We start from the raw sequence: 22,826 nt of genomic DNA on the forward strand, positions 1-22,826 counted from the left end.
CCCATTAATATCTATGCCTTGAAGCCGTGGTGCGAGACGAGAAAGTTAGTAGACAGCGGGTGATACCGCTGTACCCATAGCCACGCTTGTCAGCAAGGTCAACATACCACGGATGATTACCTGGTTTGACATGGGCAATTTTAGGTCAGACCCAGCGTTCCAGAGCCGATGGGGGAGTTTTCTCACTCTAGAGAGAGGCGGATGATAGTGATACCAAAATGCACTTGGTACCATGGACGGGAAGATAGGTACCTGCCTCCCTTGCTCTTCGGCAATCTCCCTTCAAGGCAACGACTGCTTGTCGTTGGCAGTCCCTATGTGATGAGGGAGACCCCAATGCCGTAAGCGGATGTTCGGCAGGTTGCTGGTGGGAGGACGAGGAACAGACAGATGTCATCTGTCGCGGCAGTCTGATGTCGCTGGTTTGTTTGCTTGACGGGAGCACCGACCGCAGCTGTGCGCCGCGCCATGGATAAGTTGGGAATACAAGGAGGGAAGGACAGACAGGTTGGCAGGGAAGGGGAACAACCTCCATACAAAGAGTTCATGTTGGCAGCCGAATTGGTGTGGCCAAGCGGCCATTGTCGCCCACATGTCATAACTCCCACTGCTTCCTCCCTCGCTAGGGCTTGCAGGAGCTCTCTCGAGTCCCACAATCCACAATATGCGAAGTGTTCGAAGCACCCGCTCACATGGAGCGGGTAATTAGAGGTCTGGGGAGGGGAAAGAAAGAGGGGAGACGAGAGAAGCCATGAAAATTACGAGAGGAGGGAGGAGTACGTGCGGGAGCCCAGTATACCCATTCGCCTGGAAGAGGCGAGGGTGGAAAGAGAGAGAGGAACCGAACCCTCGGTTGCCTGCTCGCATATGGACGAATTACACTGGTTCGGCTCTCCAGACACATTCGTCGCACAGCTAAGGACGAACTATGCCAGAGCACCGGGGGCGGCGATGGGGCTTCGTTAAGAGAGTAGGTTTGTGTTCATCTGGACATGGCGTCGGCGTCATCTTGGTGGGATCGGCCGTTTGGTGTTTCTTCGCTGGACGCGCGAGAGGGTGCCATTTCATTTCATCGGGGTCGAAATAAAGGACAGTGAAAGCTCCCTGATTAGGATTGACCGCGGTTGGTGGGGGTGTCACTAAGCCCGCTTGGGGCTGGGAGGGGAGCTAAAGCCGCGATCTGGGTGGGAGCAGGGGGCTGCCCCGGCTTGGCTTTGTTGGCTTGATTAGAGAGAGGCCTTCTCTTGGCAATTGAATCGATGGCCAGGGCGATTTCATCAAATCGCCCTTGGTATCGAGGACTACGTGTTGAGAAGGGAGGATGGTGCCCATGCAGAGCAGAGGGAGGGCTATCGCGGTCTAGGGTTCACAGGGCACACGGTCACAGAGTCACAGAACACAGAGCACACAAGCGATGCCGGCCCAACCCCTCCTCCGTCCAAGAGTCTGCCGAGGACAGCGGGTGTGGCGGCCATGTTGCGGTGCAACCCTCGCGTCATGGCCGGTCTGGTTTGGCCTCCGCTGCCCTTGTGCACACAAATGCGCCGTGGACCAGCCAAACATTGAGACGCACCGCCGTGGGCAGGGCTGGCGCTTCCGCGGGCATGTCGGCAGTGAGGTAGGTGGGCGAGTACCCTGCTGCAGGACCTCTACCGGTGCGGGTACCCGGCCTGCTACGAGATCACCGACACCTGCACTTCTGTATACCCTTTTGCCTTACCTTGGCTCTGTCTACTTAGGTAGTCGTAGTAGATCTTCTTCTGCATTGCATCGCGGGTTTTGCTTTGCTTTGCTCTAGCCTGGCCGCCTGCTTGTAATCCCCTCGTTGCCTCCTCTCCGCCTCCTCCTGGTGCTTGCCTGCCGGCCCGTCCAGGTCCAATCCCTGGGTGGTTTTTCTCCCTCTTCCTCAACTGTCGAAGCTCGCTCCCCGTGTTTGTCTCCCCCCTCTTGCCATCCACCAGAGAGGTTCACATCGATACGGTCAGCATCTGACATTATTTGCCCTGCTACTGGCGGTTGGTTTACTACTACTCCTCCCGTCCGTCACCCTTGTCCCCTTCCCCTCCTGTTCCTGCTCCCCCACCATCGTCTCCCTGGTCATTTTGTTCATCCCGTCTCTTTTCTCATCTTCCTCCTTCGCGGCCTGCCCACACAAGCGCGCACGCTCGCACGCTCAAAGACATCCACCACTACCCATCGGTCTTGTCTCGCTCATCATTCCTCGCCCCGGCGCACATGAGCTATCCCTTAGCCTCGAGGGGAAACCACGGCAAGCCCGTCTTGACCTCTTGCCGCACCCGCGCATTCCGGCCCTGGAGGCGTGCAACCTGACGAAGCTGCCCTTGTTTGGCCCGCAGCCTGCTACATCTTTTAACTACTACGCCCGCCTCTTTGTTCGACCTTCCAACAACTCACCTCCTTCCGCCTCCGCCTTCCATATCCCTCTCTCTTCTCTTCCAATCACCCCTTCTCACTCTCTGAAATTTAATCCCTTTTCTTCTATCAATCTTGCTCTGTGCACAAAACAACCGAGTATACGCTTTAGTATATTTCCTCAGGGACATCTCTAGTGGCCCTTTCTGTTCAGTCTGGGACCCTGCCGTCGATTATTATTGACACAGTTACTTCACGTATCATCAACACCGACCAACCGTACCTACCTACCCTTGACTGTCCACTTACGGCTTCTTCTCTATATTTTTTTTGGTACATGCCGTCACAGTCCCGCATTTAAAAACTCCGCAGATCGGCTCGGTTCCAATTCATCCCGTCGCATAATCCCCCCCAAGGTGTTCCAGGATCCTGCTACATTCCTAAACATCGACCACACACACCCACGCACGCGACACCACACCCAGTCACTCGCACCACACAGGCGCATATTCACACACACCACAGGCAGCACACTGCACACTACACACTACACACAACACACTTCACCGCACACACGCACACACACACACACACACACACAATTTTTCTTATCCTCACAGTCGGCATTTGTGTTTGCCCTCTTACAGTTCGGGTCCTCCAGGTTTCTGGAACCAGAAACAAGAAAAGGCTACTAGCAACCCCTTGAGCCTGGAACGTGCGGCCAACCCTGGCGGCTGATACTCCTGACCGCTACCGCCTCCCTGCCGCTACAGATCCAGCTACAGATCCAGCTACAGCGCATCATTCCAAAGCATTTCTGCGAGTAAGTCCTGCCTTGCATACAGACACTGACTCTTCGGCCCCCCAAACTCCCGTCGCTTGTGTTTTTAAGTTGTCTGGCCCCCCTGGTCCGCCGGAGTCTCGACATCAGCCTTACCAACCCAGTACCAAGTCTACCCCGTCTTTTTTTTTTTTTCACCTCCACAAATGCCCTTCTGGCCTGTGAGCGGCTGCTGGTGCTCAACCGGGTATTAGATTGTGCTGACGCCTGTTCGGGGGTTACTTTTAGTCCCATCCTAGATCATTTTGTCGATAACAACTACCGCCCCATCATCTACCACGCAGCCGTTGAGCCCCATTCTACGAGGTCCGCCGTAACACGCCCGGAACCATTCCGTCTCTGCACCAGAACAAATACGACAGTCCTGCCAAAGCGGCTCCAACGCCATTGCAGGCCTCGCAGCTTCGTCCAGCGTCGATAGCGTGTCTTGTCTTGGCCACTGGCCTCCAACTGGCCGTCTCAGACCCCGTCCGTTCCACTGCCGAGCCTAGGCCCAGCCCCAAAGCGCAAACCCATCTGCCGCTCTAAAACCAAACCCTCCCTTGCGCCAGCGCCCTCGACAAAAGACCAACGAGCCCCAGCCAAATCCTGGTCCCGACACCGCTGAAAACTGTCCTCGTCCACCAACGTCTCTGCGCCCGACGAGACGACATTTCCATCCCTAATCATGACGACTGCGGTAAGTCTTCTCCTTTCGGCTTCGTCCCCGGCTTCGCCCCTCGGCTACCCGTCATCCCCCTGCCGAGGGCCCTGAGCCAGAGCTTGGAATGCGACGTCAGAGTGCTCGTGTGTCTCAACCATGCGCCAAACTAGCGCACAACTGGCCGGAGGCTTGATTCGCCCTGGCCTCGAGTCCACGTCCACATCAAAAAGACCACAACGTACCTACTCTTTTGCTCTACCGGCCCTCACAAAAAAAAAGGATTCGGTGACGGGGACAACGCCGCACGTCGCTTTGCAATTTATTTACGGCATACTGACTATCCTCTTTTCATTTTCTAGACGCGGTCGAGGGGATTCCCAAACTTCGCCATGCCCGCGGGTTCCAGCGACAAGTCGCAGCAGCAGCCCATCGCTTCTGCCTTCCCAGCCTCCAACCTCTACCCGAACAAGAACATCTGGTCATCGTCCATCTCCAATGCGAGGGACCGCTCTATCGCTTCCAAAGGTGCGTTTGAGGCCTCCGTCGCGTTCCCTTGGGTCCTCCAAGCGCTAACCCACAGCCCAGACTCCGAGGAGAACCCCTCTGGATCGAGCGCGCTCAACGCAAACTCTGAAGCCGACGTCGTCTGGGGAGCCAGTCCTTGGAACACAGAGAACCCTCCTCGATCTACGAGCACGTCGCCTAACCGGACACGCGATGGCGGCATCACCAACGGGTCGGGTTTCTTCGACCCCACACACCCTGCGATCGGAATGAAGAAGGGGGGATTCAACGGAAAGACATTCCAGGACGAGACGAATGGACACAACGCGCCCTACCCTTCTCAAAAGCGGAGTCCTCAGGAGGGCTCATACATTGACTCGATGGCTGCCTACAACTCGTCTCGCGACTCCAATGTCCCTCCCTCGCGTCAATCACAGGGCTCCCCAGCCTACAACGAGATGTACGGCCATGGACGTGGCCACACGCCCAGCAACTCCATCCAGTCTCAGCGACCAATGCCCACCCATTCAGCCTCATTCCAGAACCAGTCGGCAAACCAGCGGGCGTTCAACTTCAATAACAAGCAGATTGAAGATGACCTGTCGCTGCAATTCACCCGCAGGGTGACCATGGACAGCGCTGTTGCCGCCTCTGGCAACTCAACCTTCAATCCGGCCTCCCAGCCCTTCCAGATGAACCCTGGCTCCCAATCTTGGGTGAACGAAGCTGCCGCGTCTCGGTTCAGCAACAGCATCGACTTGGGATCTGACCCATTGGCTGCCCAGTTCCACGCCATGAAGCGGGGTTCTGTCGACCGCATCTCACCCGCACCCAGCTATCGCCTAGAGCAAGGAAGCAGTCCTAGAAGCTACGCGCCTACTCCGGATCCCTGGAGCGGCCGTCCCTCTTCCCGAGACCCGCGATCCGCTGAACAAGAGCGCCGGACTCCAGCTCAATACGCTCCACCTTTCCCTCCCTACTATCCCAACCAGTATCCCTACGCCAACTTCGCCTCTCAGTATCCCCCCAACTTCCTCGATCCCTACACCCAAGGCTTCCGTCACCCCATGCTTCCTGGCTATACCCTTCCTCCCCTGCACGCTAGCTATGCCCTGGGTGCCAATGTGCCTATCCGGCCGGCCCGTGATCAGGACCCTGGTAAGGGCGTCCGCAGCGTTCTTCTTGATGAGTTCCGACTCAGCAGCAAGTCCAACAAGCGGTACGAGCTCAAGGACATCTACAATTACGTGGTGGAGTTCAGCGGTGACCAGCATGGATCGCGATTTATCCAGCAGAAGTTGGAGACTGCGAACAGCGACGAAAAGGACCAGGTATTCCGGGAGATTGAGCCCAATGCCATCCAACTCATGAAGGATGTGTTTGGAAACTACGTCATCCAGAAGTTTTTTGAGCACGGCAACCAGGTTCAGAAGAAGGTTCTTGCGGAAAAGATGAAGGGCAAGGTTGTGGACTTGTCCGTACAGGTGTATGCCTGCCGTGTGGTCCAAAAGGTATGACTGCTCTCGCCACCTTTGAGGAAATACGGTGCTAACTTTTTACATAGGCTTTGGAGCACGTCCTGGTGGAGCAGCAGGCCGAGCTTACCAAGGAGCTTGAGTCCGAAATTGTTCGGGTCATCCGAGACCAGAACGGCAACCATGTTGTCCAGAAGATCATCGAGCTTGTGCCACGTCAGCACCTTGACTTCGTCATGGCGGCCTTCAAGGGTCATGTGACGGGCTTCGCTTCTCATGCCTATGGATGCCGCGTTATCCAGCGCATGCTCGAGCACGGCAATGAAGATGACAAGGCCAAGATCATGGCTGAGCTTCACGGCTCGATCCAGATCCTCATCACCGACCAGTACGGCAACTATGTTACGCAGCACGTCATCCAGAATGGGAAACCCGAAGACCGAGCGCAGATCATCCAGCTGGTTATGTCTCAGCTCGTGACTCTGTCGAAGCACAAATTCGCGTCAAACGTCGTGGAGAAGTGCATTGAGTACGGTTCGCCTCAACAACGGTCAGGAATCCGAGAACAGCTTACGGCTGTGGGAAGCGACGGCACCAGCCCTCTCCAGCAGATGATGAGGGACCAGTATGGAAATTATGTGATCCGTAAGTACACACATAGCAAGCCCATTGACCACGCTCTAACCATCTATCTAGAAAAACTGCTTGGGCAACTGGAGGGTACCGAGAGGGAGCTCCTAGTCGAAGAGATCAAGCCCCAATACTTTAGCTTGAAGAAGAGCGGGACTTCGCGACAGCTTCAGGCTTTGGAAAAGCTGCTTGGACTCAGCAGTGGCAGCACTCTGACCAAGACAGGATCGAACGGACTCCAGGTTGACTCGTCGGCCCCCACGCCCTCTCTGACGAACGAGACCAACAGCCCCCAGAGCAGCAGCCCGCCCAGCACCAGCGCCAGCGCTGTGGGTGTTCCTGCTGACGACGGAGTGACCAAGGCCTCGGTGGAGGGCGTCACACCCCAGGTGCAGGACAACGAGGTCTAAACCTCGGCACGAAGGCCTTTTAGGCGAGCAACTTCTTTCATAACTTGTATTATGACGTTATCCCGGGATCGTTGGACTGGTAAAATCTCACACGCTGGACGGTCCCGTGGGAACCAACATAAAAGCACCCAGGCACACTACACACATTCTTCACATGGAATATATGGCATCGTTACATGATTCACTAATACAGCACGGCAGGGCGAAGGGGGTAGATCAACCCTTCGCCTAACTCTCTTCGGGGAGATACGGTTGCACATGCACAAAGTCTCGATTCTGGATATTCGTCAGGCGGTCGATGGGTCAAGGAATCCCGAGGTTAGCGGACTTTTCTCTCGTGATTGGACGGGTTTCATTAGTGGGATGAGAGAAACAAAAAAACACAGCGGGGGTCTGGGTATTGTTATTTGCTTCTTTGCCTTTACGGGGTTTTGCTTGTTTACTGTACTGGGTTATCGGGGTCGCGAGTAATGCAGCGGATCGGAGGGGTATGGGACAGATCTCGGGCACTAGACTACGGCCAATGGAAGGGGAAATATGGTATTATGGGAAAACGTCGCATTCAGCGGGTGTCTTTTTGACTGGAATGGGATGGGAATGGAATGGGTGATGGTGGGGGTTTGGGGTGTGAGATGTAGAGCAGGGAGGTGGGATTGTCCATAGAGCTTCTGAGGAATGGGAGATTGTGCATGAAGATGAGGTTTGGTGTTTCGGGTCGTGACGGCGTGATGTCTTTGAGTTGCGGGTCGACAATTTCACTCGAGAGCATCCCTTCGGAGCAGGAGTGAAGTAGCTGGCAAGGGTCACAATTGCGGGCTCGGAATCAGGCAAGTCAGTGTGCGAGGCGTTTCATCCCAGCAATCATTCATCAATGAGATTTGAAATTATATTCCCCAGGTGACGTCCCTGGTTCTCCTCCTTTCAAATGTGCCCTGTAATCAACAGCTGAATAGGTAGTGGCTATAGGTAAGATGGTGACATCAAGCAATCCGTTGCTTTAACTTCGGAGGGGAAACAGACAAGAGAGCCTCTTTTCATTCTAAGTTGATCCAGGAGTAAAACCGTCCAATTTCCACAAATTTGTTGTCAACTAATTATCCTGCTCGCTTCTGGCTGTTGTATCCGTCGGATGGTGTGGTATAGGGTAGGGGGCTTGCCAAGTTGGACGTATCACTTTAGGGGTACCATTTTGTATCATATTCAGCGAGCAATTCCCAACAATCCTCATTCATTTGTGTCTTTTATAAGACAATAGAGAAGGCATTTTTGTAAGTTCGAGTTCTATCACAATTGATGGAAGATGTGACTGCGATGATTGATAAGTTAATCATGACGTCGGTAAATCTAAGAAACAGGAGTGAACTAATTGCGGCAGCTAAGAATAGGAGTGTGGCACATATCGAGTCACGTAGCCAAGCTGTAACTTATGGATATCTTGCATGTCAGCCAGACAATACCGAAGATCACAGATGGAATGAGTGTGCAACCAAGCTGGAACTGTGTATTGTATCTCCGTAGATATACTATCGGCTACTATATAATAGACAAGCAGCCCAATAATTATGTAACTCCCATGGATAGCAATAATTATTGAAAGAACTCTGCTTTCCGTCTCCGTCTCTGTGGTTTGTTTCCGTCTCCGTGCTGGTTTTGCTCTTGGTAAGTGTGGTGAGGTTTTCGGCCCAGTCAAGACGATGCATGCAATGGAAAATATGTCGGCTGAAACGTCCGAGCCGAGGGCCAACCAGTGGAGCATTTACTCTGTGATTTGCTAGACCTCCCGGATCCCAAACCCGAGCATGTTTGGACACTATTTTGCAATAACAAGGAGATGGGGGGGGGGGCGCTATCTCGCACTCAGAGCGCTCTTTTCTTCAAATTTGGGCATGGCAACACAACCCTTGTCCCATACGCAGTAGGTAGCGGACCACGCCCTTGATTTTGTGGTAGCGGGAACGGAGAACTTTGGGCGTAATGCCTTTTACCTTGGCTATACCCTCTGGCCTAGGCTATCCAATTGCCACTGATGTTTTGTCATTATCCCAAAAATCTCACTCGCCTTTTAGTTGTCAACTTGGTGTGTTTGTAGGGCTTGTTGTGGATGGACGTTGTCGCTGGCCGGCTAACGTCGGTTCTTGGTTTTTAGTAAGACATTTGCTCAGTGCTGTCATTGCTTTTAGTGCTGTCAGCGCTGTAAGCACTGTAATAAACGCGCCGTCCCCCTTTCCTTGACGGGGATGACGCCACGTGCAGAGAGCTAACGTACGGCATTTGCCGGCTCCGCCCCCGGAAGCTACAGTAGCTTGTCCCTCACCCGGGATTCACTGAGCAATCTTGGAACCTGGAACAAGTCGGACCTCTCTTGGGCATCATCAGCCGCAACCAACATCGACGCTCAGCAACGCCGCGGTCCCCATGGTTCGTCCAACTCGATGCCGATAGCCTGCACCATTCCCTACCCCCAAGCGCAATGACGGCCGCCGCCCGATTGACGTTTCTATATCCGCATTTGCTGCGCAGCGTCCGCGCGGGGGGGCCGTCTCGCGCCGCGGGGTTCGCCAGGCACAGGGGCACCTTCGCACGAAGGCGAGGGAAGGCAGTCGAGCCTTTATTGAGCGCTGTGAAGCCCCAGACTCCTGATGCCCTGCCCAAGGTAATTGAGGTTGCAGCTCCCGTGGAGGACGTTGAGCAGGTTTCTTCCCACCAACCCACGAGCCCAGTGCAGGACCCGACATCGGACTCGGCCCTGTCCTCCGATTCAACGTTGACGGCCGATGCATCCAGCGATATCAATCTGGCGCACGGCGATCAGACGTCGAGCAGTGCCTCGCAGCAGCCGAACACAGCCCAAACTGCCGCGGAGGAAGGAGCTCGACTAGCGAGGGACGAGGCCAAGCATAGCGGCCCCCTGGAGGAGGTCCTTCACATGCAGCCCCCCGAGAACATGGCGAAGCAGGGCCCTACCATGTCGCCGCCGCCATACGTCCACCACTTCGACAGCTACTCGCTCGTGAAGCAGCTTCAGGACGGAGGCTACTCCCTGGACCAAGCTACGACTACCATGAAGGCAATTCGCTCGTTGCTAGAGCAGAATCTACGTGTTGCCCAGTCGAGTCTGGTCAGCAAAAGCGACGTCGAGAATGTGAGATGGAGCATCTGAGCAAGAGACTGCGCGCACAATTGCTAACAGTCGTTTTCAGGAAACATATCTTTTTACAGCTGCATGTTCAGAGCTAGCTACGGAAATCAAGAATAACCGACGCCTCGAGGAGGAGCAGCTCAGACAGCAGCGGACGCACCTGCAACACGAGGTGGACATATTGACGCAGTCGCTTAACCAGGAGGCCCTGACGCTCAATGACAACGTCCGAGGCATGTTCAACGATCGCAGGATGGTCGTTAGGGAGGAACAGAAAGGTGTTGAGAGTGCTGTAGGTCGTCCTGACGCTGACTACCTTGGTGAATTCCAAATCTAACAACCGCACAGGTTCAGCAAATCAGCTACAAGATCAGCATCATGCTCAGCAGTGATGCCAAGTCGGACATTGAGGCTGTTCGGTGGATCCTGATTCGGCGATCCGTCCTGGGCATCCTTTTCATGGCGGTGCTTACCCTGGGCACACTACGCTACGCCACGTATGTCAGCCACGAACGACAGAGGGAGGCGGACCGGAAGAAGAAGGAAGCGGAGGAGAGGCGACGCGGTGGTGGGAAGCGAGATCACACCTCGGCGCCTGACGCCGCGGCGATTTTGACGGCGAATTGAACCGGCGGAACGATTCAATGACGACGGAGGTGGTTGGTTTTCCTTGGTATTTTTCTTTCTTTGATACCGATACCCTATAGACTTTCTTGGGAGGGATACTGTTGATACTGTCATGCACACGCAATGGATGGGCAGACAGGAGCGAGTTGGATGCGGAACATCTAGACCAGAGGCATATCGAGGTCTGGGTATGTGTAGACATATGGAGCATGGGGAGCCTTGGAGTCCTGATGACCGTGGACGGACAAAACAAACGCAGACGTCTTGTTCCCAGAGAAACTGGGACAAGATACAGACGCAGAGACGGTGGCTTTGACTAGCCAATTTCCTTAGTTATTCAGAATATACATTACTTGTGTTAACAAGCTGGAAACAAAACTGCTGATAGCCTCCACCTAAACCCTGTGAAGACGTGTCGAAATTTTCTTGATGCTGATCCACGCTTCGGCGCGTCACTTCTACGGGTGCAAGCCACTCCCGCGCGTCCCTGAACTTGCACCGCCACTTGAATGCCACACCTTGGCCGCCCCACCCGCCACCTATCGAGTATAAATTCCCGGCGACCCTTCCTTCCTTTCACTTTTTTTTCTTTCTTCTTCACGTCGACAATACTTCAGTAAGCCTCCCCCCTACTGTAGAGCACTCTCCAGAGCACTGTCTCGTCAGGCTCTGGCGATCTCTCACCATCATTCTCTTCTCGTTGCAGTCTGCTAACCCACGTCCGCAGGAGAATCATTTCTATAGTATTCGACCTTCTCTTGGTTCCCTAAAAGAGCCACAGATCCCACCCTGGTTGATGAGTGCATATCCTCGACACCCTAGAGTGAATACCTTGGTCCTCTCGCTCTGTCCGCAAGGATGGCGGAGCTGCTTCACGGCGGTCTCTGTATAGAGAGATGTTCACCTCTTGATGATCTCGACCCCGTTTGCGGTCTGCCTTCGGGCGCGCGCTCGGGGTGGGTGTCGATGGACGTCTGACAGGCGTGTTTCTTTTTTTCTTTTTCATTACATCGTGGGGCTTGCCCTGGACGTGAGGAAGAAGTTTCGTCCATGGTGCGAACAGGCGAACATGGGTGAAATGCTTGGTCTGCTAGATGAGATCGCAACCTCTGTCTCTGGCTCTGCCTTCCCTGTGACCATTGTCGTAGAGCTGGCAAAGCCATCCAGTGATGGTTCTACATTGCTGCCAATCCTCCATATTCTCTACCTACGTATTGCGTGCACAAACATCATGAGGACCCAGAGAATGCGACCGCATGCAAAACACGAGTAATTCGCTGGCGCGGATGTCCAAACTGCCAAGAAAACACGTGCGATAAGCTACCCCACGCGTCTGTCTTATCGACGGCGCGTCTCCCACCTTGAACCACCTTAAACCACCATAAATCATCGTCACCACCATCACCACCATCGTCACCCCTCACCGCCACCATCGCCGCGCAACCACATCCACAATGGCGCCCCAATCGCACAGCGAAGGCCCCGCGGTCGCTGAGCCCGCGACAGAGCAACCAGCCGCCCCCAACGACGACGCAAACGAGGACGAACAGCCCGCCGCCGATGCGCCCGCCTCCCCGCCGCTGCCCTCGCGACACACGGCCGTCGCGCCGGGCCCCCGCGCGTCGCGTCTGCAGGAGCTGTACGCGCAGCGCCTCCAGCGCACGCTGGGGAAGCTTGCGTGGCAAAACTTTGCCGGCTGCTATCCCACGGTGGCCAGGAAGGCCGAGGGCGTGCTGAAGCAGGTGCAGGGGCAGATGGTGGACAAGCTGGGGGAGAAGTGTGAGGTGAGTTTCTCCTCCAATTGCTATTTTCCGAGGCTTCCCATGGTGGATTTCGGGAGCTGGGGGCAAGTTGAAGAGGGAAGCTATATGGATGTGGTTTTACAACGAAGAAGCTGATGAATGATCCCCCCGCCTCGCAGAAGGAATTTGAAAATATCATGGTCGCGAGACAGGTCATTCCCAAGCTGAACGACCTCGAGAGCCTCATCAGCGATGCCTCCCACCGCCGCGCCGAATCATCCTCATCCACGACCGAAACTACACCACCAACACCGTACGCGCTCCCCTCAAGGTCCCCCCTATAACCCTAACCCTCGCGTTGACAATCATGACAGCCCTCATCTTCTCCCGCCCAACGCCATCCTCGCCGCACACCTGCACCCGGCCCTCACCGCCCACCAGTCGCAGCTCAACGCGCGACTACAGACGACGCAGTCCCAGAACGCCCTGCTGTACGACGAGGTGCGCCGCCAGCGCGCCGAGATTGCCGCCCTGCTCGACCGGCTCGATGCCGTCGTTGCCGATGTCCAGGTTGCCAATGACGCCTTCCGGCCTGTCGCGGATGACCTCGCCGCTGAGACGAGGGAAGGCCTTGCGGCAGTCGAGGCGGCGGGTGCGCGGAGGTCATGACCGCTTTGAGGCTGGTTTCCTGGCGGATGGGACCAAGTTCGGAGAGGCTCCGGGAGTATAATTCCTAGCTTGGCTGAGGGAAAAAGGGCCTTACGGGAAGTCAGGATACTTCTGGGATATGATCAAGGCCATGTTAATGATACCACTTTTTTGCCTTATGAAGCTACACTTTTCGATTTAGTTGCGTTCTTTCGGGGTTTGGGTCACAATATACAAAATCTCATGGAGCCCATGTCATGTGTCAATACTCAACGTCTACAACTCGTTTGTTCCTATATACAGGCAACGTCGTGCGTCCCAAAATGGTTGATATATACAAAACCACATGCTATTGGAGAATGAAACTAGTTTCCCTGCAAGCATGCTGCCCCAAAGGCTCCATTGACACGAATGGGTCAAAAAGGCTATAAATCAGAAAGAAATCTAACTCCGGTCCATGTGTACTTCGAGCCCCCTGCCAATATGGCTTATGCACCCCTGAACGCGCCAGATATGCAAAGATATACACAACCGAATCAGAGAGTCCAAGGAAATAGCTCGTGTGGCTTATATTCAAAAGTCGTCTTCGTGAGGTAACGGGATGTCCTTCAAAGGGCCGGTATGGCCAAGGTGCTCCTCGAAGCGCTGAGTGAGGTAGGTTGTCTTTGAGATAATGGTACTTCGTGAGGTGGATCATGCCGTCTTGGCATGTGTTGTTAATGAGATGATAGATGATAATGTTGATGATGATGAATGATGTTGATGCGTGATTTTCCAGGACCGCCGTTGGAATGCTCCGAGGTAAAGTAGGAAATGTTGAACCATAGATGGACCGTAACGTTCGTCTCCGCGTCGTCGAGAACCGTATAACTCTATATCCTTCTGTTTTCCGTATGGACCACCTGCCAAGGTCCGAAGTAGTCGACCTCCCCGTATGCCGGGGGTAATACCCTCACCATGCGACCCGTTGTCCAATCCACGTACCACTGCTTCCCCTTGCAGATGATGTAGTTAGACTTGCGGGGGCTCCTGAACAGGAGATTGCTGTAGCATAGTTTGGCGTATAGCATGTCGTGGGCCCTTGACCACCGATGTTCTGGAAACCATTTCCCTGAGCCGGGGTCGATGGCGAGGTTAGGATACGATGTTGTACTTAGCCGGTGAATGGGGTCGATTCGTGGGGGAGGCTCTGGCGCACCCTCTGTCTCGGGTTCTATCGGTATCTCAGGTTGCGGGGGGACTGGCGGGGGTGAGGTAGAGGGCCGGCGCTCGACCTGAGATGAAGAGGCTTCATTGAGTTGATTCTCTGTGAGGTCGAGCTCGGACAAGTCAACGGTAGTAGGGGTTGGATCCTCGCCACGGAACCACCGAATGCGTTGGATTCGAGGAATGGACATGTCGCGGGGGAAATCCCGATCGTCCAAGGGGGTAGCGACGTCAATGGCCGCGAACAAGCCCTCTAGCCACTTGACAAAGGTGCTTAGTTCGACACAAGATAGGAGGAACTGGTCTGTTTCTGCGCGGATGCGAATGACATACCGACGTCTACGAAACATTAGTACTTGGACGTGGGGCTTTACACCGGTTGCTGTTGGCGAAAGAGTTGACTCACTTCTTGTAGTCGGCAGCGATTCCGACATCAGCGTAGAGAAGACTATATGACCTTTCCAGCTTCGACTTCTTAATCCATGGAGGGTTGTCTGGGTCGATGGACGGGCCATCATCACGGGTCCTTCCCCAGCTCCAGGCCTTCTTGACCTCGTGAATGTTGAGCGCAGTTCCGTTCAGCCTGACGTATACGGTGTGCCATTGGCGATCCTCGGCCCTCTTCGTCGTGTTTTCGATCTCTTGCTTCTTGCAGAAGACGCCTTCTAGTGCTATTGATGTGTTGTATTCCGGAAGTTCTTCCTGTAGTTGTTCCTCCTCTTCTTTGGTGACTGGGTAGCGGGTTTCGTCGCCGCCCCCACCGGTCGCGACCTCTTTCCCCTTCTTGGATCCCTTTGCATGGCCAGAGGTGGATGCCGTTGACCGATCGCGCTGGTACGGGGGCGGCAGCGAAGGGCGACGAGGGTTTGTCATGATGCGCTGATAGAAGAAGTCTTCTTCCATCGAGACACGCCGCCTCTCAGGCGGCGATGCAGGAGCGGTCGGAGATAGTCCATCGTCCTCGGCCGGGACCCTGCCGGGTTCCATGGGGGGAGGTCGTACTTATATACGAGTCTCTCGAGACGTCTGGCGACCGGACGAAGCGGAGTGGGATGAGCAGAAGGAGTCGATGCGTTTGGGGGCGTGCGACTCAAGGGACCGTCGCCGCAGGAGTCTCCGTAGAGGGCGACAGGCTGGAGAGAGTGATCATAACGACCCGCTCTGGAGCTCGGTGGAGAGAAGTAGAGGAGAAAGAATGCGAGCGAGCCAACAGAGGAGCAAGGTCGATGAACGGACAGTCAGCGTGGAGCCGAGGCGAGAGCCATCCGTCATTGAAGGAAGGGCACAAGCACCAAGGGGTTTGGACGGATGAGGGGGGTGTGAGCTGAGTGGGATGGGGAGTCTGGAGTTGGGCGACGCGACGGACCAGTCGCTGCCACAGATGGAGTCGGCGCCGCAGTGGGATTCGATGGGGATGGGGTTGGGAATGGGAATAGAAGGGGCGTGGAACACGGCGGCTCTTTTGTTCGAAACTAGGATCGCAGGGTCAGGGCGGCGGCGGAGAACAGGCGGAGAACCAGGCGACAGGCGGAAGGCGGATGGTGGATGGCGGACGGAGAAGCACACGACGGGGACTTTGAGAGGCGCCGGGGCTTTCGAAAAGACCCACGTTGGGCGCGCAGAGAAGGAGAGGGAGTGGAGTGGGAAAACCGAGAGGGCGGATGGAGCGAGATGGAGGAGGGATCGAGTCCGTATGGGAACCCGGAGAGAGCGAAACGACCCCAGAGCAACGGAGCAGCAAGTTGCAGCGCAGCGCTGAGGGTGTGGATCGTAGCACGGTAGAGGGTGGCGAGATGAGCGCACGAGCAGACGGTCTTCTAGGTCTCCTAGTGGGATTGACAATTGGCAGAGTGCGACGGTATTGGTTTGTGTCTGCTTTTAGTTTGTTCGTCAGAGACGGGATCCGATGCGATGGAGCCGCCACCCGGGGTGGCTGCGAGCCGCAATCCTGGGCAGGGTACTCCGTACGGACTCAGGCAGGGTAATAAGGCGAACAAAGTACTGTGCGTGAGCTGCGTGGAGGTGCGTGAAGCTGCGTGTGTGCTGCGCGTTACTGTCGGAGTTCGGGACAAATCTTGGTAAGTCATACGGAGAAATAGTGGTTGTCGATCAATCCCTGCGGATGCCGGGCCTCGATTTGGAGAATTCGACGCAACGGGGGAGCGAGGGCAGATGCGCCGACGAGGGCCTTTTGCGGTTGTTCGGCTTAGGGAGGAGGTTTGACAACCAACGACAGATCGGCGAAGCGAGGTGGTGATGCCGGGCGGGTTTGTGATAGGACCCAGTACGATACGATGCGACAGGCACGGTATGGTACCGTCGGGGAAGGCGCGATTGGGTCGGCCGTAGTGACCGTTTTGTCTTTTCCTTTTTCTTGTAGCAGACAGACTCACTCAACAGAGCAGAGCGCGGCGACTCACTCACTGGCGGCTCGCTGGCTCACTGGCTGGATCACTGGCTGGATCACTGGCTGGATCACTGGCTGGATCACTGGCTCATCAAGGAGGGAGGGAGCAAAGAGAAAGGAACCTTTTACTGGAAGGGCAAGGCTTGAACATGGTTTGAACCTGGCAGGTCCGACCCCCGGCCCCATTCCCGCCAAAAGGTCCCCCGGGCGCGGTCCCACGGCCCACGCGCGCCCCACCAGGGCCACAGGGTCGTCCGCTCGTTTGACAGGCTCGCCCGGGCAGGAGCCAACGTGAGTGGTGTCGGTGGTACCTTCTTGGGGGCCGGTTTGCCTCGTGCGTGCTGCGATGTTGCGATGCTGGTGCTGTGGGGAAAGAAGTGTGGCCAGGGCAGGCGTGAGGCAAAGGGCGCCGCTAGTCCCGAACGGGTAGGTGAGTTTTCCCACCACGGATGTTACGGCACAGTCTGAGTCTGACGGACCGCCTGAGCAGCGTCCTTTTGCTGGCCGTCCGAGATTGAGTGACTGATTGATTGACCGTCACGTCTTGAGCCTTCCCGGCGATTACCTCTAGAGGAATTGATCGTACATGGTAGCGTGATCACGAGGCGCACCGTGTCCATCCATTTATTGTTTGCACTTGAAACAGACCTGGCAACTATTGTGCGTGCGCCATCATGCTCCGGGCCGTTGTTAATGAGGACGCGTCAGGATGTAACTCGAGTTGTCCGGAGTACTACGTCCAGACTTCTCGGCCGGGAGGCTTGACTGGGCTCCGGGTGCGCCTCTCGGCCCTCAAAAACCGCCCTCCAATCTGCAAGTCATCGTCTTGGGGGCTGGGTCCAGCCAAGCCCAGATCTCTTCTTGAAAAATGAAAACTGAAAAAAAAAGAAACGACAGGAAATCAACTACTTACCATCGCTATCCAAACGCCACAGCGCTCAAGTGAGTGATACAAACTGCGATCCATGGCTCTCACGGATCTGCAGTATCAAATCAGCATCATCTCCACTGTCGCAAACAAGAATGAACCCACTCACGCACCGGACCTCAAAGGTTCCGAAGACGCTTGAGACAAAACAAAAAAGTACCCTCTCGTTCCAGTCCGTTTTGCTGGACCCAAGACGATCGCCAATAGCCCGCTGCGGGAGGGACGCGTACCTCTGCTCTCTTCGCCGTTCTCGGGTCCCGATGGCATGGCCCAGGCCGCTGGAAGAGGAACTTTTGCCGTAGCCTTGGCACCTTTGAAAGAGGTGCAGCCCACCCCCGGGCGCCAACCAAAACCAGCCGCTGCGAGTCGCATCAGCATTAGCAATAGCAGCATTATTAGCAACATCCATCCGCAGGGGCGCCCCTCGGCCGTTCTTTTTAGGCATGCAGCAGGTTGTGCCCTGTCTCCACTTCCCGTATTAAGATTCGTCCCGCATCGTAGCCAATTTCTATTCGACTTTGTACGTACACGGAATGCAGACACACCGGGGAACAAATGAATTACTTGGCCGACCTTGATGGAGTAGAATATCAAAAATCTGCATGGAAGGTAGTGAACTGGATGTTGCGCAGAACACGTGTGCGTACACTCACGCTGCTTCGTCCATTCGTCCATATCGTTCGTGTTGGTCAAGCACGCACGCACGCCCCTCGTTGTTCGCTGGCATCGGTTGTCATAACCCTTAACTCCGACGCATCATGCGGGCCCCTTTGCATCGCTGCCATCGCCAGATCTTTTGGCCGGCTGGGTGCATGCCATGCCAGGGCAGACAATTGGCCCGGTGTGGAGGCGAAAACTATGTACTAGTTCACGGTTGTCTCGTCCGTGAACAACAAAAACCCTCCGTCTTACGGGATGACGGACAGTGCCGACGCTTGACTGCCACACTGCTCATACAACCTACTGAGCCGTGGTGTGGGATGTAACCCCCCTTCCCGTCCCCGGGCCATGCGTTGTTAAAGCGCAAGTGGCAAACCCAGATTGTCAATGGTTCATGGGTATTGGTGAGGGTGCAGGATCGGGAGACTACTGTACTGATTTGAACAAGAAGAAGAAAAACCTCCGTTTCATCCCTGCGTGGTGGCACAAGATGACATTGCCCGAGATGTTCTCAAACATCACGTAGCATCCATCCATGCTGACATTACTGGGCCGGAACCTTTTCATCACAACACCACACCCTTTGCATCCCCATCACCATACATCACAGGCCTAACTTAGTATGCAGTCCCTAAGTAGGTGGTTTACATACTACACACATAGCACAGGACACCCAATCCTTAATGTACCGGTCGATCTGGGACCACGGCCAGCCCACCCACTCACGTCTTCACCAAACAGCCACGCTGCTTAGGTGCCGATCCTCATCCCCATCCCTATGCCCATCTCCATTCCCATCTCTCCTCTGCCGGGCGCCCATTTCCCATCCCCGTCCCCCTTCCCTCGTGGCTGCGCCCGCCGGATCACTCTCTGCATGGCCTCGCATCTTTTCCCACCCCCCCGATCATCTAAAATCCTCCCCCGGATCTTCGGCACATGGCAACGAGCGCCGCCTGACTCACCCGGACACCCGAAACCCGCAAACCCGCAAACCCGGTCTGTTCCCTTTGCAAAGCCGTGCTCAACAAATACATAGCATGCTCCCTGCTTCGAGAACCGCGACGTCTACCAAATATACCCACCAGTGGCCTGCTTTGAGAAGGTCGCAACGGAACTTTTTCCAGGCTTCCCCTCCCGGAGGCGGGTACGTCCACCCCCTCCGACTCCCCCGAGGCTCCCGACAGCCCGGGGAATACACCCCCCGGACCACCCGACCAACAACCGGTCAAGAACAAGCAACACATCATTACGTATTGTCATCCACAAAAGTCCTTCGCTCAACCACAAAAGGTCATTCATGACAACTCTTGCACGGCGAACCACCCGACCGACTCCTTGGGCCCACGAGCTCGGACACGCCGCTCTCGGTTGTTGCTGCTATGAACTGATTCATCTTCGTGTCAACTGTCATAGCTCCATCATCGATCCATCATCACCACGAGCCTGTTTGATTTTGCTCGTATCAATCTTGCATCGTTTTCAACCAGCTTTGCATTGAGCAACCTTGCACCGGCTTGGCTTGTCATGATCAACTTTTGCATGCTTTCTTCATTCAACTTTGTTGGTATCAGTTTTGCCCAACCCTTCCTCACTGTCCACCAAACTCCCCTCAGACCAAAGGTACTGATGATTATTTTGCAACAGTAGAACGTACAGATATTGTTCCTTTCTGTCTTGCTTCCAGCCGGGCCTATCCAGGCCTCTTTCGTCCTAGGTTCCCTGTCCCTATGCTCCTGTCCGTCATCTCGCCCTCCGCCCTTTGTGTGCACCATCCGACTCCAGCCTCTATTCCCCGTCCCCATTGCTTTTTTGTGAAAATATACACGGCCATTAGGTAGTAATGATGCCAAAATCCGAGCTCCCAGCCAAGGACCTTTTTCCCTTTTTTGCTGAATCCATGAGCCAAATCGTCGGTCGGGGAGGATTAGATGCAGATGCAGCGCGCAAAGCAGCGAAAACTGAAAAAACGAACAATCATGACTCCGGCTCTAACTCCGACCTCCCTCCAAAGGGAATGCCCAACTCCGCTCCTCCCTATCCGTCCTATGATCCTTCCCTAGTTCCTTTGAATGTTATGTGTGTGTTTTGTGTGTTTGTGTCTGTATGGCATTATATGCCTCTTGACATGATCGTGGTGCCTATCATTGCACCACCGTCCCACCCTCATCTCAGCCACCAGCTGCCAGCATCTCGTTGAGTAGTGTCGAGAGCTGACCTCATACCGCTCACCTTGGGTTCGCGGCAGTGTAAGCTGATCCTTTAGGCATTGCTGGTGGCGGTGGTGGTAGCCGCAGCAGCGGCCTGGGCACCACCGCGACCTCGAGGAGCGCCACCACGGCCTCGGTTCTGGCCAGAGAAGTTACCGCGGGGGCCCTGGCTGCCGGATCGACCTCCCTCAAAACCACCGCGACCACGGCCGGGAGCACCTCCTCGGGTGGATCCGTAGCTGCTGCCTCCGTAGGCGTTGGCCTTGGGTCGGCGAGGCTCGACAACGATGTTCTCGCCGTTCACGGTGTGAGGGTTGGCGGCGACAGCGGTCTGATAACCCTCAGGGGTCTTGTACTCGACAAAGGCGCAGTTCTGCTTTGTGGTCAGTGTCGTTTTTGGAGGCTATTATATCAAGTCACATACCTTCTGGCGGTTGATGTCGAAGTAAGTCAACTCGCCGTGAGCAGCAAGAGCAGCTCGGAGATCCGCCTCCTGGACCTTCTCGGTCACATACTTAACGTATCCCAGAGTGCCCTCCTTCTCGGTAGGGGTACCGGAGATAGACTGGGGTCGGTTCTGTCGCTTCGAGTCAGAACCAGCAGTTTGCCAGCCGGTTGCCTCCTTAGCGGGAGCCTCAGTAGCAGCGGGGGCGGCGGCGGGGGCGGCGGGGGCGGCGGCAGTAGCAGCAGCGGGTTGTGTTGTGGAAGCAGCGGCGGCGGGAGCTCGGGTCTGGGTGGGAACGGGAGGAGTAGGAGCCTTGGCGAGAGGAACCACGGGCTTGGGACCGGCGGCAGCGGCAATCCGGCTGGCCCAGGTCATGGGCTTAGGGGGGCCGGTAGGCTCAGCAGCAGCAGGAGCGGCGACGGGCTTGGCCACAGGAGTAGGGCTGGGGTCCTTGGGCTTCTCAGCCTCCTTGGCATCCTCCTCGGCAAGCTCCTTGGCGGTGGTATCAGGGGAAAGAGTGGGAGCCGCGGCGCTTGTCTCGGAAACCTTGGCCTCGTCGGCTGAGGAATCGGAGGAGTCGCCGTTCACAGTGGTGTCCTTGGCGGAAGTAGACACCTCCTCGAGCTTCTCATCGACAACAGCGGGGTCGAGCTCGGCGGCAGGGACCTCCTCCTCCTCCTCCTCCTCCTCAACAGGTTCGGCCTCGGCCTCGACGGGAGCAGCGGGCTCGGCGGCGACCTCGGACTCCTCGACAGTCTCCTCAGCAGCCTCAGCAGACTCATCGTCGGTCTCCTCATCGATGTACCGCAGAATATCGTTCAGGACGAAGTAACCTGAGGGCTGTTGTGCCAGAACAAAAGTCTGAACAAACTTCTTGGGTTCGCCGGCCTTGTTGGAAGTCTCGCCAATGACTTGGATGACGATGTTGTCAAAGGATGCCTGGGAATCGACGTTGGATACGCGGACCTTGCAGTCTTGGAAGTCGAGAGCCTTGATTCGCTCTTGGATAGCCTGAGTGGATGTATGGTTAGCTGGGTGGGCCCAAAACATATGGTGGCGGGTGGGTGGTTCAATATACCTGTCGGCCAACTGAGACGTTGGCAACCTGAGCCTCGAGACCGTAGACGAATTGCGAACGCTTGCTGTAGAAAAGCTGGGGGCCGTATTAGCAGAGGAAACGTAACTGAAACTAAGGGATGGCGGCGCATACGTGAAGCTTCTCGGGTGACTTGCTCAGGGTAGTGTAGTATTGCTCGACGAAGTACCAGCCAACTTCATCCTTGGACGGGTTGTTGTTACCAGCGGTCGTGACGGAGGAGTCGGAGGCAGCGGCGATAGTAACTGTTTGTGGTTGGTCGGGGGTGTCCTTGTACTGATCCTGGAGGGTGAAGTTACCGTTGGAGGCCATGATGGCTGTGAGGCTCTGCAGAGTCTGGGGCGACGTGGAGAATTCGGCGGTTGAGGTGCGAAAATTAGAGCAGGTGGCGCGAGGGCAGCGGGGAGGGAGCGGTCGCAAGGAGGAGGCGGATTAAGGGAAAAGACGGAAAGACAGGAGCTTAAACGTCTCTGAGGGAAGGTGCAGAGATGAAGAAGATATTCCGGTCGGGGTCGACGGCGCGGTGCGAGGGGGCTCGGGTTGGCGATGAGGGCAGGCCGATGACAAAAATCGGGGGACAAAGGCCGGGCTGCAGAACGGGAGGGGCGGCGAGAATCGGAAACCGGAGGCGAAGCGCAGATGGAAGGAGGGAATCAGAAAGAAGACGTCACGGCGACGGGAGGATGATGGGGGATGGAAGATGGAGATGCGGCCGGAGAGGGAGAGGAGAGAGAGGGGAGCTAGAGGGTTGTTTGCGAGTGTCTCGGCAACGAGATTGGAGGAGATGCAGATGGTGGTGTTGGATTGTGAGGGTGGTTTGTGCGGCCCGGGAGGTGCGAAGGGAA

At 55.7% G+C, this 22,826-nt stretch overlaps 8 protein-coding genes across 8 annotated transcripts; 5 read left to right on the forward strand and 3 right to left on the reverse strand.

The window, feature by feature from the left end:
• Positions 1-1,414: 1,414 nt before the first annotated feature.
• BGZ61DRAFT_544256 (uncharacterized protein) lies at positions 1,415-2,643 on the forward strand (the record flags this gene model as incomplete). The annotated part of the gene is made up of 2 exons (XM_046255270.1): positions 1,415-1,618; positions 1,799-2,643. 2 exons carry the CDS (start codon positions 1,415-1,417, stop codon positions 2,237-2,239), a joined length of 645 nt encoding a protein of 214 aa, XP_046112799.1. The 3' UTR covers positions 2,240-2,643.
• Positions 2,644-4,246: 1,603 nt separating this feature from the next.
• BGZ61DRAFT_526041 (armadillo-type protein) lies at positions 4,247-6,876 on the forward strand (the record flags this gene model as incomplete). Its single annotated transcript, XM_046252883.1, has 4 exons — positions 4,247-4,382; positions 4,443-5,872; positions 5,926-6,481; positions 6,533-6,876. 4 exons carry the CDS (start codon positions 4,247-4,249, stop codon positions 6,874-6,876), a joined length of 2,466 nt encoding a protein of 821 aa, XP_046112800.1.
• A 2,222-nt stretch (positions 6,877-9,098) lies between these two features.
• Positions 9,099-11,043, forward strand: BGZ61DRAFT_439424 (uncharacterized protein). The gene is made up of 3 exons (XM_046244360.1): positions 9,099-10,018; positions 10,077-10,307; positions 10,364-11,043. Exons 1-3 carry the CDS (start codon positions 9,347-9,349, stop codon positions 10,640-10,642), a joined length of 1,182 nt encoding a protein of 393 aa, XP_046112801.1. The 5' UTR covers positions 9,099-9,346; the 3' UTR covers positions 10,643-11,043.
• Positions 11,044-12,096: 1,053 nt separating this feature from the next.
• BGZ61DRAFT_526043 (Nnf1-domain-containing protein) lies at positions 12,097-13,053 on the forward strand (the record flags this gene model as incomplete). The annotated part of the gene is made up of 3 exons (XM_046252884.1): positions 12,097-12,426; positions 12,564-12,697; positions 12,759-13,053. The coding sequence occupies 3 exons, from the start codon at positions 12,097-12,099 to the stop codon at positions 13,051-13,053; spliced, it is 759 nt and encodes a 252-aa protein (XP_046112802.1).
• An 851-nt stretch (positions 13,054-13,904) lies between these two features.
• BGZ61DRAFT_526044 (uncharacterized protein) lies at positions 13,905-15,225 on the reverse strand (the record flags this gene model as incomplete). Its single annotated transcript, XM_046252885.1, has 2 exons — positions 13,905-14,577; positions 14,645-15,225. 2 exons carry the CDS (start codon positions 15,223-15,225, stop codon positions 13,905-13,907), a joined length of 1,254 nt encoding a protein of 417 aa, XP_046112803.1.
• Positions 15,226-18,678: 3,453 nt separating this feature from the next.
• Positions 18,679-19,764, forward strand: BGZ61DRAFT_26549 (uncharacterized protein). Its single transcript, XM_046238389.1, has one exon. It carries the CDS (start codon positions 18,917-18,919, stop codon positions 19,532-19,534), a length of 618 nt encoding a protein of 205 aa, XP_046112804.1. The 5' UTR covers positions 18,679-18,916; the 3' UTR covers positions 19,535-19,764.
• On the reverse strand, positions 19,593-20,263 carry BGZ61DRAFT_26516 (uncharacterized protein). The gene has a single exon (XM_046238388.1). The coding sequence runs from the start codon at positions 20,033-20,035 to the stop codon at positions 19,652-19,654; it is 384 nt and encodes a 127-aa protein (XP_046112805.1). The 5' UTR covers positions 20,036-20,263; the 3' UTR covers positions 19,593-19,651.
• Positions 20,264-20,492: 229 nt separating this feature from the next.
• On the reverse strand, positions 20,493-22,293 carry BGZ61DRAFT_526045 (uncharacterized protein; the record flags this gene model as incomplete). Its single annotated transcript, XM_046252886.1, has 4 exons — positions 20,493-20,813; positions 20,865-21,896; positions 21,964-22,038; positions 22,096-22,293. 4 exons carry the CDS (start codon positions 22,291-22,293, stop codon positions 20,493-20,495), a joined length of 1,626 nt encoding a protein of 541 aa, XP_046112806.1.
• Positions 22,294-22,826: the final 533 nt, after the last annotated feature.

Source organism: Ilyonectria robusta, assembly GCF_021365365.1.
Source record: "Ilyonectria robusta strain PMI_751 chromosome Unknown BGZ61scaffold_1, whole genome shotgun sequence".
In the NCBI taxonomy this organism is placed as follows: domain Eukaryota; kingdom Fungi; phylum Ascomycota; class Sordariomycetes; order Hypocreales; family Nectriaceae; genus Ilyonectria; species Ilyonectria robusta.